This window comes from Battus philenor, unplaced genomic scaffold, assembly GCF_028537555.1.
Source record: "Battus philenor isolate CCGP_79_NKW_IND1 unplaced genomic scaffold, ilBatPhil1.0.hap1 SCAF_23, whole genome shotgun sequence".
In the NCBI taxonomy this organism is placed as follows: domain Eukaryota; kingdom Metazoa; phylum Arthropoda; class Insecta; order Lepidoptera; family Papilionidae; genus Battus; species Battus philenor.
Window position 1 is genome coordinate 6,293,512 of NW_027181686.1, and position 14,564 is coordinate 6,308,075.

The window sequence follows — 14,564 nt, forward strand, 5'->3', positions numbered from 1 at the left end:
ACTAAAATTCAAAGCGCCATTACAACACATTGATATTATAATGTATAATATTTGTATATTAATTACTATTACATCATTATTTTATGTATTGTTTAATGTTTTGTTTGTATATTAAGTAGAAATTTAATATTGACATAACCTAAAAGCACTTATATTGTAAACTATATATAACGAGGCGTCCTTAAATACTCATGTACATTATATTTAAGATGATAGATTTTAAAAGAATCAGAAACCTAATAGTATAGACTTTTAGTGATTTTTGAATAATATAACTATTATTTCTTGAGATAATCAATATAATCATGTTTTAAATGTACGAGTGAAGTGATTTATGTCACGGCAGCAGCTAAAAGAGAAGCCGTGGTAAAGGACTCGCTATCGTAGATCGCAGGATACAATCGGATATAATTCACGCTTTATGCACTAATTATATAGGATTACCACTGCTTATAAACAAGTTTGCATTGAATGGGTACTAGCGTCCTCTGCGTACCACATTGTTTCACTGCGATCGCCATCTCGCCTGTCAAGTTTTGCGATGGTATATACCCCATAGAAATCTTTGGTGAGAGGCCTATGCCTTGCAGGACTGCAACTACGAAGCAATTAATAAGCGAAATGCATATTTTTATTTATATTTGCACATATTTTTCAGTCGCATTTTTAAAGTCGTTGGAGATGCTAGACGCAGACGCTTCAAACCGATCCTATTTAAAATCTATGGAGAATCCTATTTCCCGCAGTGTATGTTCTACGAGTGAAATAATAAAGGCAATTCACCTACATACACCTTGATTTTTTGTAAATCTTGTTTTAAGAATTTTTACTTGCATTAATTATTAATTGTAATACTAAATGAGCACTATTATTTTATTTGTAATACAATTAAGTAATGCAGATTCCGATGCCTGTGGTTTCTAAAGAATTTATTTACATTCAAATTCTTTTGCCATATCCTTGAATCTTTTAAATTTGAAATGTAATGTCCTCACCGGCTTAAATTCTTAACAGAAACTTAAGCAATATTATTTCGAGATTTATCTTGTTAATTAACATTTACGTACGATTGCATTATAAACAATTTATTTAAAAGTTTTCGTTATAAGAAGTTAATATCTTTTTAAACAATCGTTTAGATGAAAGACATTATTAAGCCTAATCTTATCTGTTCATCGCAACGTGCTTTAATTTCTACTTAAGCATCATTACATGTTGCGATGCAAGTTAAAAACTCACGTCCTTATCTACGATAGTTAGATATTATAATGGTATTAATCGATAACGACAGTGTTGTAAGACTGATAGATAAGCGATTGATCATATTCAAAGAGAAGATGATAGACAACTATCTATCGTGTTACTTTTTTTGGACAGAATTATCCCTATTATGGAAGTAGGATTTGTAGTTTCCGCAGGTTTGAAGGGATAGTCTAGACCACTTTTATAGGTAGCTAAACTCGGAAGCGCTTTCGGGAGCTTTCATTCGGGCCGCTATCATGGAATATATGTATATGGATATCTTATATCTTATATGGAATATCATGGAAGTCCACAGCTGGACACAGCCTTTCCTATAGATATCCTTAAGGACGAGTGGGAAGCAGCAAGCTTCCTTAATAGGGTCGTCTGTCTACCACGTGGTTGGACGCCTTGCGCTGCGCTTACCGGTGCATGGTTTCTACATACATGATTCGATCTAAAAAAGCCTTATAATAATTTTAAATAACTAACGTTATGCTACTTATGAAAATATACCATACACATAATGCCTATAGTATACTACATGCATACTATACTATATCTACATACTATGCTACTATAATACATAAATATATACATTTATAGCTCTTTCTCTCTCTCTCTCTGTTCCTATTTTTGCATGGATCATATTTTAATTAATATAAGAATAATAATAAAAAGATTATTTTAAAAGATTGAAAACGCTATCATTTTGAAATTAATAGTTTGTAAAAATTGTAATAAAACGAGTCAAAAAATTGACATAGCTTTAAAAAAACGTAATAGCGTGGAATAACATTTTCAAATAAATTAGAAAGTAACCAATTTGAAGATCAGACACATGAGTAACACGGATCAAGCGTAAACCAACAAATATTTTTGAAGTAGTTTTCGCCTCTTATTTTAATTTAAATATTCTTAAGTAGTCATTCAACAATCGTTATAATTTGAAACAATTTGAATCAGAAACAAAATTTATTTTACCGCCACACTTTCGCTTTCTCTGTTTACGATCTTATTTGCATAGCTTCCTTAACGTAAATGAGTAAACTCAAGATACAGTATTTAAAGCCTAACAAACAAGTAAATTTTGACATTAGTTAAAAAGACATGGATATTTTTTTTCCACTTTTATAATTGTTAGTAGCTCTATAACATTGCACGTAATTCATTCAATGTATGTACTTAATATAATTATTAGGTTAATATACATGTATATTTGTAACTTTAATATCATAATTTCCTACAATAAATGGTTGTATTTTCTTAATAATTTAGGTATTTATTTATACGAGTATTACAACTTGAAACTAATATGTGAACCAATATTTTGAAAGATTTCCTTGTTTAAATTAACAATTTTCAGAGAAATTACAAATTTTGTTTAGTATAAATTGAACAAAAGATATAAAAAACAAGAGTTTAATTTCAAAAATTTTAGTTACATTTGGGTTAAAGATAAAAATATTAACACGAACAAAATCAATTTTGTATTTATGAATATGTATTTATTTGGACAATCAAGCAAATTATTATATTGAAGATTATTCATTTTAAAAGAGATGCCATAATGATTTATCATGTATATTCTCAAGTGATAAATATAAAATTAGTAACATGAAAAAATTGTAACATTAGCATTAAAAGAGTAACTATCAAGCTTCTCGCTAAGTTCTCCACGAAAGAATCAATATTCCAAACATGTCCGGCAGTAGTATATGGAAAAACTGGGACACTATAAATACACATTTAAATCCGGTCTTGAAATTTCGTGGTTTATTTGAAAGAATAAATATTTGTTTATTTCACATGCATTAATAAAATCCAACAGAATTTGGTTTATTTTTACCGTAAACTAACAAGACGAGTGTATTTGAGAATAAGGGATCACCCGGGCTTTAGAATACCGTGACAGGAACTTGAATTATTTGTTGCTGTTTGGTGCTCTTGTAGTGGTAACCGTGACATGGTAATTACTCAGTTGGTTGAGAAATGGGAAGGAGCATTACTTGAGAGCTGCCACGCTTTCTTGTGGTTTTGTTGCAGGGTGGCGGGTGACGTAATTAGGCAAAACAAAACTATGTAACAGGAAGTGTGGCGAGGGATGGGAGACGATGCGTAAATGTAATGTGAGTAAATGCTGTATGTTGAATGTATGCTGAATGATAGAAATTCTGAAGGATGAGAGAGAAGGTGAAAGTAGGTGGGTGTATGTCCTGGTCCGAAAAATAAGACGGGGGAAAGAGTATTTAAAATAAATTTACTTGATTGAAATAGATTATGATATTGATGAAGGAGAACCCTATACCCTCGTAAAAAGTTAAAATTCTTGAATACTAATTTTTAAAGTTTTTCACAGATTATTTTTTTATTACAGAATTTCGAGGTAATCGATCGGCGTGTATCAAAATGTTAAGAAACATCGTGCGCAATCAAATATCGGCGATGTAAGTAAAGAACAAAGCTTTAAAATTTGAAAAAAAAATGTTTTAACCACGTTGCAGAAATAAACAAAGTATAATATAGTAATGGGTGACATATTTTTGTCACAAGTGACTAGATTTTTTGTCTCAAATTATAGGTATTTAATTACTAAGATTTTTATTGTACATTTATTTGTACAATATTGATTAGAATAGATTCTGATATGTGTATCATAGTTAAAATATGACTAGCAAGTTAATATATTGATATCAATTGTTTACAGATTGCGTTAGATATCTTTGCAAAAAATATAGATAAGATATTTGTAGCTATTAGTTAGATTATAATGTATATGGCATTATAAAAAATAAATATGTTTAAAGCGATAAGTGCTAGAATTATAGGCCTAAGCGGTCCGGTACTTGATAACTTTATAAGGAAGTTTAATATCAAATTTTTTTTACAGATGGTAACTTGCGATAACGAAGGGTCGTCTCACGGCGGATTTCACTTGGGAGCACGCGAAGATGATTCTCATCGACCGCGTGCACCAAGTGTATCGTCTCTATCTCTTTATAAACAAAAGATTGATGCCCTTTTCGATGATAACCGGTCAGTCACAAGTTTGCCTCGGTATGGATCCATGTCAGATCTAGGAAGACGGGACAGTAAGGTCAGTAATATTGTTGGGTTGTATTTTATTATTATTATTTTAGCAGTAGTACGCCAATACTGGATATATGCCTCCTCATAAATTTTCAATGGAATTGGTTGAAAGGAGTCTGCATCCAGAGTTTTTAACAACCTTACAAGGTCGTATATCCCATTTTTGCGTCATCTTAATAAGCTCTGCGTGCCGGTTTTCGGTATCGACTCCAGAACTTTAGCGCTTTAGCTGTTCTATGCTGTCTGCTGGAACTGAATATTGAATGAGCTAAAAATGGTGAACTGAACCTGCTGGACTATGTCGGTTACAAATGAAGGTAATTTGCTTATGAATCTCCTCATTCCCGATTACACCACGTAGAAAAAATTCCAAAAATATTAAAACCATTACTTATTTCATATTGATTAAAACAAAATTTAAATTTTTTGCAGGTAAGCTTAATACATGACAGCAAAGCGGCGATATACGAAGATGAGAGTGATTACTTGCAAGCAACGGTCAAAAAAACCAACGACACGGTACAAGACCGAATAGAAAAAATGTTTGCAGATATGTCAGGTGAAATAAGAAAATCGACTGAAAGTATTGGCGTCCACGTCTTTAGTGTACATTATTTAGGCTCAACGCCTCTTCATAATAAAGTCACCAGTTTATCTGGACTCCAAACCCCTTTAAAAGATTTGTATTTCACCTACAGAAGAAATTTTCGTCACAAAAATGCATTTACAGGCCGGCTAGAAATATCAAACACAGGTTTAAAAGTAAGGTATAAAGGGGAGAAAGGAGATTTAGAACAACTGAATCCATTCCCTACGATTGCAGTGTGGTCTGCAGTAAAGTTTGTTGTACAATCTTCACAAGACAATAAAAATGACATGAGTTATGCTTTTGTGCCTCTTATTACTGATCCAGATAACATTGACCGTCATGCCTTGTTCAAACAGCTAGAACCGGGGGATAAAAAATATATTTTTTCACACAATGAAAATTCATACTCACCTTTGTTCGCTGTAGTTATGCGGAAGATTGGGGTGGCCAAACAACTGGAGTGTCATGGATTTGTATGTCAAACTTCAGAGGATGCTATTGTAATAGCCGCCACATTATACAAGTCGCTTATGTCACACATGAGTAGACAAGGGCATTCTGATAACAATAAATTAAAAAATCGAAATGGTATTAGTTGTATGAGTGCAGCTAGTAGCATAGCTCATGAAATCCCGGTGAGACCTCCTCGCAAGAAGCGAAGTACGTCGTCTTTGAGTGGTGACAGCGACAGGGCCGATGGTTTTTCAGCGAGCGAGTCATTTAGGGAGAATAAGAGGCTGGAAAGGAACGCCGTGTCTTCGGAAAATATTTCTATATTTACTTCACAGCCAGTTCTTCCACTCGAAGCTAAGCGAATAACGGTAGAAGAGGTAAAGGCGAAATTAGATTCGATAAAACATGACACTAGTGGAAGTGATACACAAGAGTCAAAAAAATCTTTATCACATAACGTAAGTGTACCAAAAGCGGAACCCAGTACTGAATCTTCAGTACGCAATCAGGTGTCTGAGAAGATCGAACTGTTTAGAGAGTTAGAGAGACGGAAAAGTATACAAAGGCCACCAAATTTGCCGCCACCCATACCTTTAAAACCGCAACAACCTCCACCGGATCCGCCGAAAGAAACTTTACGACGTACACAAAGTGGAAGAAAATCTTTAAGTGAATCTGGGGATATTTTGACCAAAGTTGCCATACCGCGATCTGGCAGTTTCTTAAATGCTGGAGGACTTACGCGTTACAAGTCTATAGGACATAGGTACGTAGATTTATTACCCTATTTTAGTTTTTATAGCGAAATGAAGTATTATGATTGAGCTAAATATATCTAAAATAATATATCTAAAATTTTACGTGGCTTTGTATGAAATATCCAGCATAAAATCTAATCTATGCGTATTTCAAATAAAAAGGCGCCTTTCAATATAAAAATTTTTAAATTTGAGTGCCACACTAATATTGTCATTTGCAAAATAATTTCGTTAAAGAAAATAATTTTTTTTCATATTATTTTATTTTTACATTAGAGGAAATTGTAACACATGAATTTCAGTACAAAAACCGGAGCCGACCAAATGTTATAATTTTACAGTTCACTGGCTGAATTCAATACTGAAATAACTAAATAACAGGAACGTGTAAACCATGCTTAGCAAAATGTTTCGATACGTTGCATGCCGGTAAGCGTGCCAATGCAACCGCATCCGCTACATTCCTCTGATCCAATATAGCAGTCGCGTTTTTGTCGACCTTTGTAATTAAAAGTAAGTTTTTATTTACGATCAGTTTTTATTATGCCTTATCAAAAATTTCTTACACTGTTACAGAAACAACGGAAAGAAAGGCGGTGGATCACCTTTAGGATTTAATGAACTTTTTAACGAATTTAAAGTACAGGAAAATTTACATTCAATGGATGAGATCCTTAATGCTATAATAGATCCAGAAGGAATGTCGTTTAATGATTTAAAACCAATATATAAAGAATTTCTATTAAAATTAGCAGTAACATTAACTAAAGATGAAATATTCCAACATAGCAAGGCTATAATGAAAAAGCAAAAGAAAAAGGTCCTGAGACGTAACAGTACTATCCAAAATAAAAGAAAAAAAATTTTCAGAGGTTCTAGTGGCCTTAAAATGGTTTTTCGGCTACCTTTTGGCAAACAAACTAGAAAGAAAGACGTTAGAAAACCATTCATTTCGACTGATTTAGATCTCGACAATAAGGTACCAGTGTCTGAAAGTTCAGTTTCGACATCTAGTTACGATTTGAGACAATTCAAACCGAAAACTCCACCTTCGATATCTCAACCGAAGAGAACATCAATGAAACAAAGAAAAAGATCCGACAAAGTAGTCCATGTTTCAAAAAGAAATGGAAAAGTGTCAAGACCCGGTGAGAGAACGTCAACTTCAGAAGATTCCGATTTTTTGACTCTAAGCAATAGGCTTGGCTGTCAAAATCGTAACAGTTCAAGTGGATATGTGTCTTGTTCGGAATGCGACTCAGAAAGTTGCGTAGACCGTTGTTATTGCTCATTGAAAGGAGAATGCAAAACAAAATGCTACTGTTCGGGCGTCGATGCATGTAAAGATTCCTCTAAGACTCGACTCATTAGCCGGAGCTGTAAGGATTGTTCCAAGTGAGTACGATTTATGTTCACTTCTTGCTGTTTACGGACGTTTTTTATTATTATTACTGTTGTGAAATGGTACACAAAGACTAATAGCTTCTATATTAGTAAAACAATACAATCAAATAATACATTATACATAATATTTTATATAGATTTTGCACTGAAACTTTAGTTGTAAGTGACGCAATTATTCTTCTTTCACATAATAATGAATATATTATTTACTTATTTACTTTTCAGTTCTATTCATGAATACTCGAAATCTTGATTCCTTTTTTTATATAAATGTCTCATTAATATTATGAGTCATAGTCATAACAGACAATAGAAAATAGTGAAACAACTGCATAATGCAAGCTAATAAAATTGTAAACATTTTTAAAATGTTACTTTTAGTACAGAATAACTTTTCTCAACTTTCATTCGTTTGCGTTTTACAATTCACTTAACTAGCAGAAATGCCTCTTAGCGAAGAGATTGTGCGGTTTTAATTACATTTAAAGAATCATTAGCAATTTGAGCAAAGGAATTTGTACCTTGTTTATTTAAAATTTATGGTTCATTATACGTTTTACTGGTTTCACGAAGAAATGAAATGTGTGAGGTGATTATCAGAGCATGGCACGTCCGCGGCTCGCGACGCCTTATGAGTAACTGAACCGAATTATAATTATTTACAGTTGACTATGAATTAAGTATTTACCTATTTTACTATCCTCATTACTGTATTGTATTAACTATCTACAACATTTTCTTAAAAAGCAAATGACTAAACGTTTTTAATTTTTTTACTTGTTTTAAACTATAAATCCGGTTCCTAATGAATTTGTAACATTCTAATTCCTTTCGTAGCAGGTTTATATCAAAGAGGTTTCTGTTGAATTTGCGTTTCCAATGAATTTGTAATATTTTAATTCTTTTCGGAGTAGTTTCTTATTAAAGAGGTTTCTTATACATTTGCGTAACATAAAAATTAACATTTTAATACGATTATTAATGTTTATACTTATCGAGATTGTTATCGTTAGACTTGTCAGTAAGAAAGTTAAAATGGCACATTATTACAATTTTATATTTACAACTGCGTTACATCAACTGTTAATATAAATATCAACCGAAACTAGAATAATTTTTATATCTTTTATCTGAATGAAATAATTTTAAATATAGTGTAGGTTTCGTTATTACATAAAGTCTGTATTTGACATTAATTTAACGTTTATACAATGTGCTTTTGGCGTTTCAGAGAGGTTTATGACGGCGACTACAGTTACTGTTCCTGTGATTCTGAGAGCTGTGCCGATAGCAACAAATGTTATTGCACCAGCCCTCGACGAACCAAAATGCAGAACTCTCAAAGCCTCGAGTACTTACGAAGTCCTTCGCAAAGGACATATTCAGATCGAATGAAGCGGGCATTTGATGATTACGACTCCAAAGTAACCAGAGCCAGGTAATTCGTCATGAATTTAAGTATATTTAAATAGTTTAATTTTATAGTAGCTGAAGTAATTAATGGTCGATACTTGTTTATTCAAAACAGCAGTTCATGTAATCTATGGCATGAGATACTGTGTGTATAGATACCCTCTGAGAAAAGTTTCGCGAAGAAAAGATTATGATGGTATATAATCTACATATAAAATTATTATGTGATAGTTTTCCATATGCCTAGGACTAATAATTAATGTCAGAAATATAGCGATATACATAAGATTGACACTTACACATAACATTAGTAATTATTTTGTATGAAATTTCTTTAAAGAAAAACTCCTAAAACCTACTATACGCTATATATAATGAATGAATAAAGGCTATATCAATAATATAAAAATATCTATTTCTAGGGTTTTTCTCATAACATAAACAAGGGGTCCCTGTGAATATAGAATGTTTTCATAACATATATAAATAAATGAATAACTGTTATACTGTATTTACTTTAATGCCAGAATGTGACAGATTAAGATAGCTTATATAACATATGAAGCTTAACTGTGTAATTCAATTCTTTTCGGAGTCTTAAGGTTTACGAAGTTATTCTATCGCAAAGATTTTTATTTAGCACATCTACTTTTTAACAATTATTTGTTTTATTTACGGGATTGAATCGAAGCAATTTAATGCGAGGATATTTTTTTTTTATATATTACCAGTGATATTCACAGTGACAGACGAACTATAAAACAAAAGATTCATTATTTATGGTAATCTGAGAATAATTATTGTTTCATTTTTAGCATATAATTAGAGGTACGGAATTTTCGCAAAAAAAAATCACCAATTTCGCATTTAAATTTTTCAAACATTGCAAATTTCGCATTAATTTCGCATTTATACTTTAAAACTTATTAAATTTGGGGTAATAGGCATTTTTCGAAAAAAAATTTTCAAAATTAAAGGTGCATGCCTTAACATTTGACAAGTTTAGTTAATTAAAAAATCGTAAAAAAATTAATATTCGCAACCTTAAGCGTTCTTTTTTAGTTTGTTACGACGACATTGTATATTTTAAAGATGAGTTAAGCGTCCACTATGTAAAGTTGGATGTCAAATACTCTGTATTAAATTCTGCTCCATCAAAGGACGAAAAGTTGCATTTGACGGCCAACAAATTGTCATGCATATTATGATTTATATTTTTATTAATGAGTTATGGATTAGCCCATTGATGGCAGAGTTCGAAAAAAAGATAAGGCGTTTTTCTAAAAATTAGGGATTTTCAACTGACCAGAGGTCTTTTACACAAAACAAAGAGCTTCTTAACTGATAAGTAAGCCAAGAAATATATCCCGTAGGCCTTAGGGGTCTATGATACGGGGTTGACATCACTGAATTTACCTATGAAAGTGTGTATATTCATCAATTAACTCATTTAAAAATGATCTTGAAAAACAGAAAAATTGCGTACATTTCGCATTTATTCGCATTTATAAGAAATTTTCGCATTTATTCGCATCTATTTCGTAAATACGAAATTTCCGTACCCCTACATATAATGTAACCGTAAGCGTCGCCAGTTGTCAGAACTTATCTTTAATTGCCACATTTGAATTACAAGAATTTATATATAAAATGTAATCATGTGCACCTTAGCCACAACCGTTACTTGAGAACAACTTTACCGATTTCATCCACCAAATCGTGAGGAAAGTCAATAGAAAAACTTAAAAATGTTCAGGAAATCTTATTAAAAATTTGAATTACAGTTAGAATTATAATTAACTTTTTAAACTTATTGCTTTGCTCAGTATTTTTCAATCAAATGATAAATGTATTTTGTTCTCCTTTAAGTAATAAATGAAGTGATCAGTTTGAAATTGGATTATTTTTTTGTGAAGCTTGTCGGGTCTGCTACTATTTATAAATAGATAACTGAAGCCTTTAACTGAATTTAAAAGCCGCGGTGATGATTTATTCTTATTTATTGATAATTTTTTTTCGGTTAGATATGATTTTTAATTTCTTTGAACGGTTATTTTTACACTACACTTTAATAAAAGTAACAGGTAATAACTTGGTAAAACCTATATATTAATCTAAACTTACTGTTGATGTAAAAGTATGTTTACTTCCAGATCCAGTGCAGCATCTAGTAGACGGCGCGACGAGCGCAACAGACGAGCACGTAGCTCCGACAGCTTAGCTCTGGATTATGAGCTGTTACTTCAGAATAAGGCTCGAGACACAAGGACTAGGAATATGCAAAGACTAACCGGTAAGTAAAGGCAATTTGTGTTTTTGTGTACTATTTACTCAGTTCGTCACGTACGCCATGTACGGATTGGTGGATAATATAACTTTATAGTTTGAGGTTTTACAATGAACCGCCGAACTCGACACTCCGCAAAAAAGTTATGTTTCACCTAGGTCGATTTCCACACAATATTCGTAATCTTAACACATTATTCATGTATATATATATATATATATAGAACAAACGTTAACATTTATACATTATTCATATATATATATATATATATATATATATATATATATATATATAGAAAATAAATAAATTTATGTAGTTAGAACTGATGAAATAAGATTATATTTTATCAGATTAAATCTTAATTTATTTCAATATTCTAAAGAAACCGTGAGTGTATTATGCGCAGATCGGAACAACGCCGAACAAAAATTATTATAAGTTTAGAGGTATCAGCATAACTATGACACGCGGGCATCCAATTCTTCAGTTTTATACACTTCCTTGTGTACTCCAAAATACTTGAAATATTGGTAACTAAAAACAAATTTTATTTTATACGGGTTCTTATTAAATAATGATTCGAAATTAATGTTATGTAATATTTAAGTTAGTTTAGTTGAAGCATTTTTGTGGTTAATTTTTTTAGTGACAAAAACATTTGCTTATGTTTGCAGTTCGTAGTACCGGCGCAGGTTCCCATGATGCATTAAGTGTCAAGAAATCAGCAGAAATGGCGGCACTCTTCGCAGACGTCCGCCTTTCTCAGAGAACTGACGTACGATCATTAGCCGGAGGGCGAAGATCTCGACCTCCACCATTACCTCCCACCCCTCCTCGAGCTGCTCCTCAACTGGCCCGCATGTTCGATCACATGCCTTTGAGTAGAAACGCTAGTCTTGAAGATACTTTGGGATATTTGCCGTAGATTGAATTTTAAATTAACTGGCAAAATATAAGTTTTGGAAACATCTAATTAAATGAAATCATGTCCTTTATATTTTACAACGAATATTAAGGTAAATGACGTAAATTTAAATATTATAATTATTTCCCTATTAATACTATATGTAAATGTGATCACATGACAGCATTGTGTGACACCCACCGTAGTTATAATACTAATACTTGCAAAAATTACTTAATTTTCTTAATAAAACGATCTAAATTTTAAGAGCCCTACATGCGAAAACATTCAATCATGAGTTCGACTTTAGGGGAAATTGATTTATTTAATGCACGAAAAAAAGCATTGTCTCAAATTGTATATATCCCGTTGTTATAAGGTTACGGTTCAATTCATGGTTTATTCGGTTGAGTTATATAGGCAATTTCGCATGCAGTTTTTGTCTATAATTTTTTAGTGTGTGAATAGTTAACTAATTGAACCAAAAACATATCGAATTAAATGTTGACATACCTATTGCAATTGTTGCATGCGTTTCTTATCAACATACGAGTATATTGTACTTTTAATATGTAAAATACAAAAGCCTTGCTCGAGAACTGCGATCAAAGTGAGTACGCATATACAGTTTATTGAAGCATCTCGTTTTCCTTCATGTACTAAATTTCCAGGGATCGGCAAACAATAGTTCTCAAGTTAGATGTGGTCTTTTATTTACATTCTTGCAGCTCCCTCACAAAATAATCGGCACAAGCTACTAAAATAATTCAGAAACTTACTCTAAAAGTGAATTGAGTACATTTTCGTTTTAAGTAAATCGTTTATTTTAGACGATTTGAATTTTATAAATTGTGTCGTCTGGATATAGTAAAAGTTTTATTTAAAATAACGCTAAAGCAGACAATGTCTTTAAAACCAAGCTTGTGTAGAAAGAAATCCTGAAAATAAAGTGTTTATTTTAAAGTAATGTTTCTTTGAATCGCTAAAGTTTAGTATTATTTTTATATTTGGCTCTTTTGGATGTTAAGTTGGCCGACGACTATTATAACCGGATTAAGTTATTCTAATTGTCATTTCAACTTATACCAAGCATACAATCAAATTGCCGGAATAAGTATGTATACAGATTTCATATATATTTTTTTCGATATCAGGAACTAAATATCATCTTAAACTTTCTATGATTTTTTCTTTAATTTGAATTCAAAAACATCTTTTTTTACAAATCTTTAAGCTTCTTGTAATTTTCTTTAAATATAAGGTCTCCTTTCTTCGTTTTAAAATTTATTTCTAATTTGTTTCATATGCATTTCATTTTATCATAAAACATACATATGTTTGTGTTTTTGTTTTAATTATAAATGTAAATCTTTTCTTACTTTCGCGTGCCATTGATATGTGCACATGATTTTTCAAATTTTTGATTTTAATGTGATACATAATTGGTCATCCATTAATAAAGCGATATACATACGAGCATACTTAGCATTTTCAACATAATTATTGCAATCGATAAAGGAGAGTTGAATGACGTGGGTGATTTCTTTCCAACATCATAGTTGGTAAACGTAAATCGTAATTAACTCAAACATCTAGTTGTACTATTTGTATCTCAAACATATACCACCTTATTATAATAAATAAGGATTTTAATTAGGTATATAGATATCTCTTAATTATTAATCTATGTATGTAGTTATTTATTAACGAAAATAACCTTTATACATAGGTGCAATACGTCGAGTCAAGTAATGTTTAAGTGAAAATGTTATTGTTATTCGGGTTTGTTTATAATAATTTGATATTCAATGACGAAACGATGTTGCTAATTACATGTTAAAGTATAAATAATTGGTTAATTTCGGCGGAAATAATGGCAACTTTGTATTTATGCTATAAGATAGAGTTATGATTTAAAATTTCAAATCTTTACTTGATTCGTGTTTTATGTAGTTAATTGAACTCGTTTCGTTATTAATATTAGATTTTTTAACTACTTTAATATAACGTTTGTCTTGTATTGTTGAATGTGCAATATTTCTCTTTATTGAATAGAACTCGTTTATCCTAGATAACATCGAGTCTCTTGCAGTGTGCAATAATTTAATAACGATATGTAAATAGTTGTCTATGAAATAAATTATACACAATGATTATTAGTTTTATTTTATTATGTAGCTGCCCCACTAGAAACTACACACCTTTGTTACACCTGTCAACCCGCGGGCTCCGACCTACGACAGGCACGACAGGATGTTTGACATGCGCCTTGCCTTCAAGAACGTCGCTGCAAGAGGACGCCGCGCTTTAACAGACTGCCACTACAAAGGATTTTTCGACAGTCTTTACGATATTATTCTCGCGTGTATATAAATAGTCACGTAACTATGATAATAGCATAACATTGATTCTGCATTGAACAGA

General features: G+C 31.6%; 1 protein-coding gene across 1 annotated transcript; it reads left to right on the plus strand.

The window, feature by feature from the left end:
* The first annotated feature begins 4,132 nt into the window (after positions 1-4,132).
* LOC137924111 (uncharacterized) lies at positions 4,133-12,444 on the plus strand. Its single transcript, XM_068767436.1, has 6 exons — positions 4,133-4,339; positions 4,765-6,140; positions 6,709-7,527; positions 8,768-8,974; positions 11,103-11,242; positions 11,911-12,444. The coding sequence occupies exons 1-6, from the start codon at positions 4,133-4,135 to the stop codon at positions 12,159-12,161; spliced, it is 3,000 nt and encodes a 999-aa protein (XP_068623537.1). The 3' UTR covers positions 12,162-12,444.
* Positions 12,445-14,564: the final 2,120 nt, after the last annotated feature.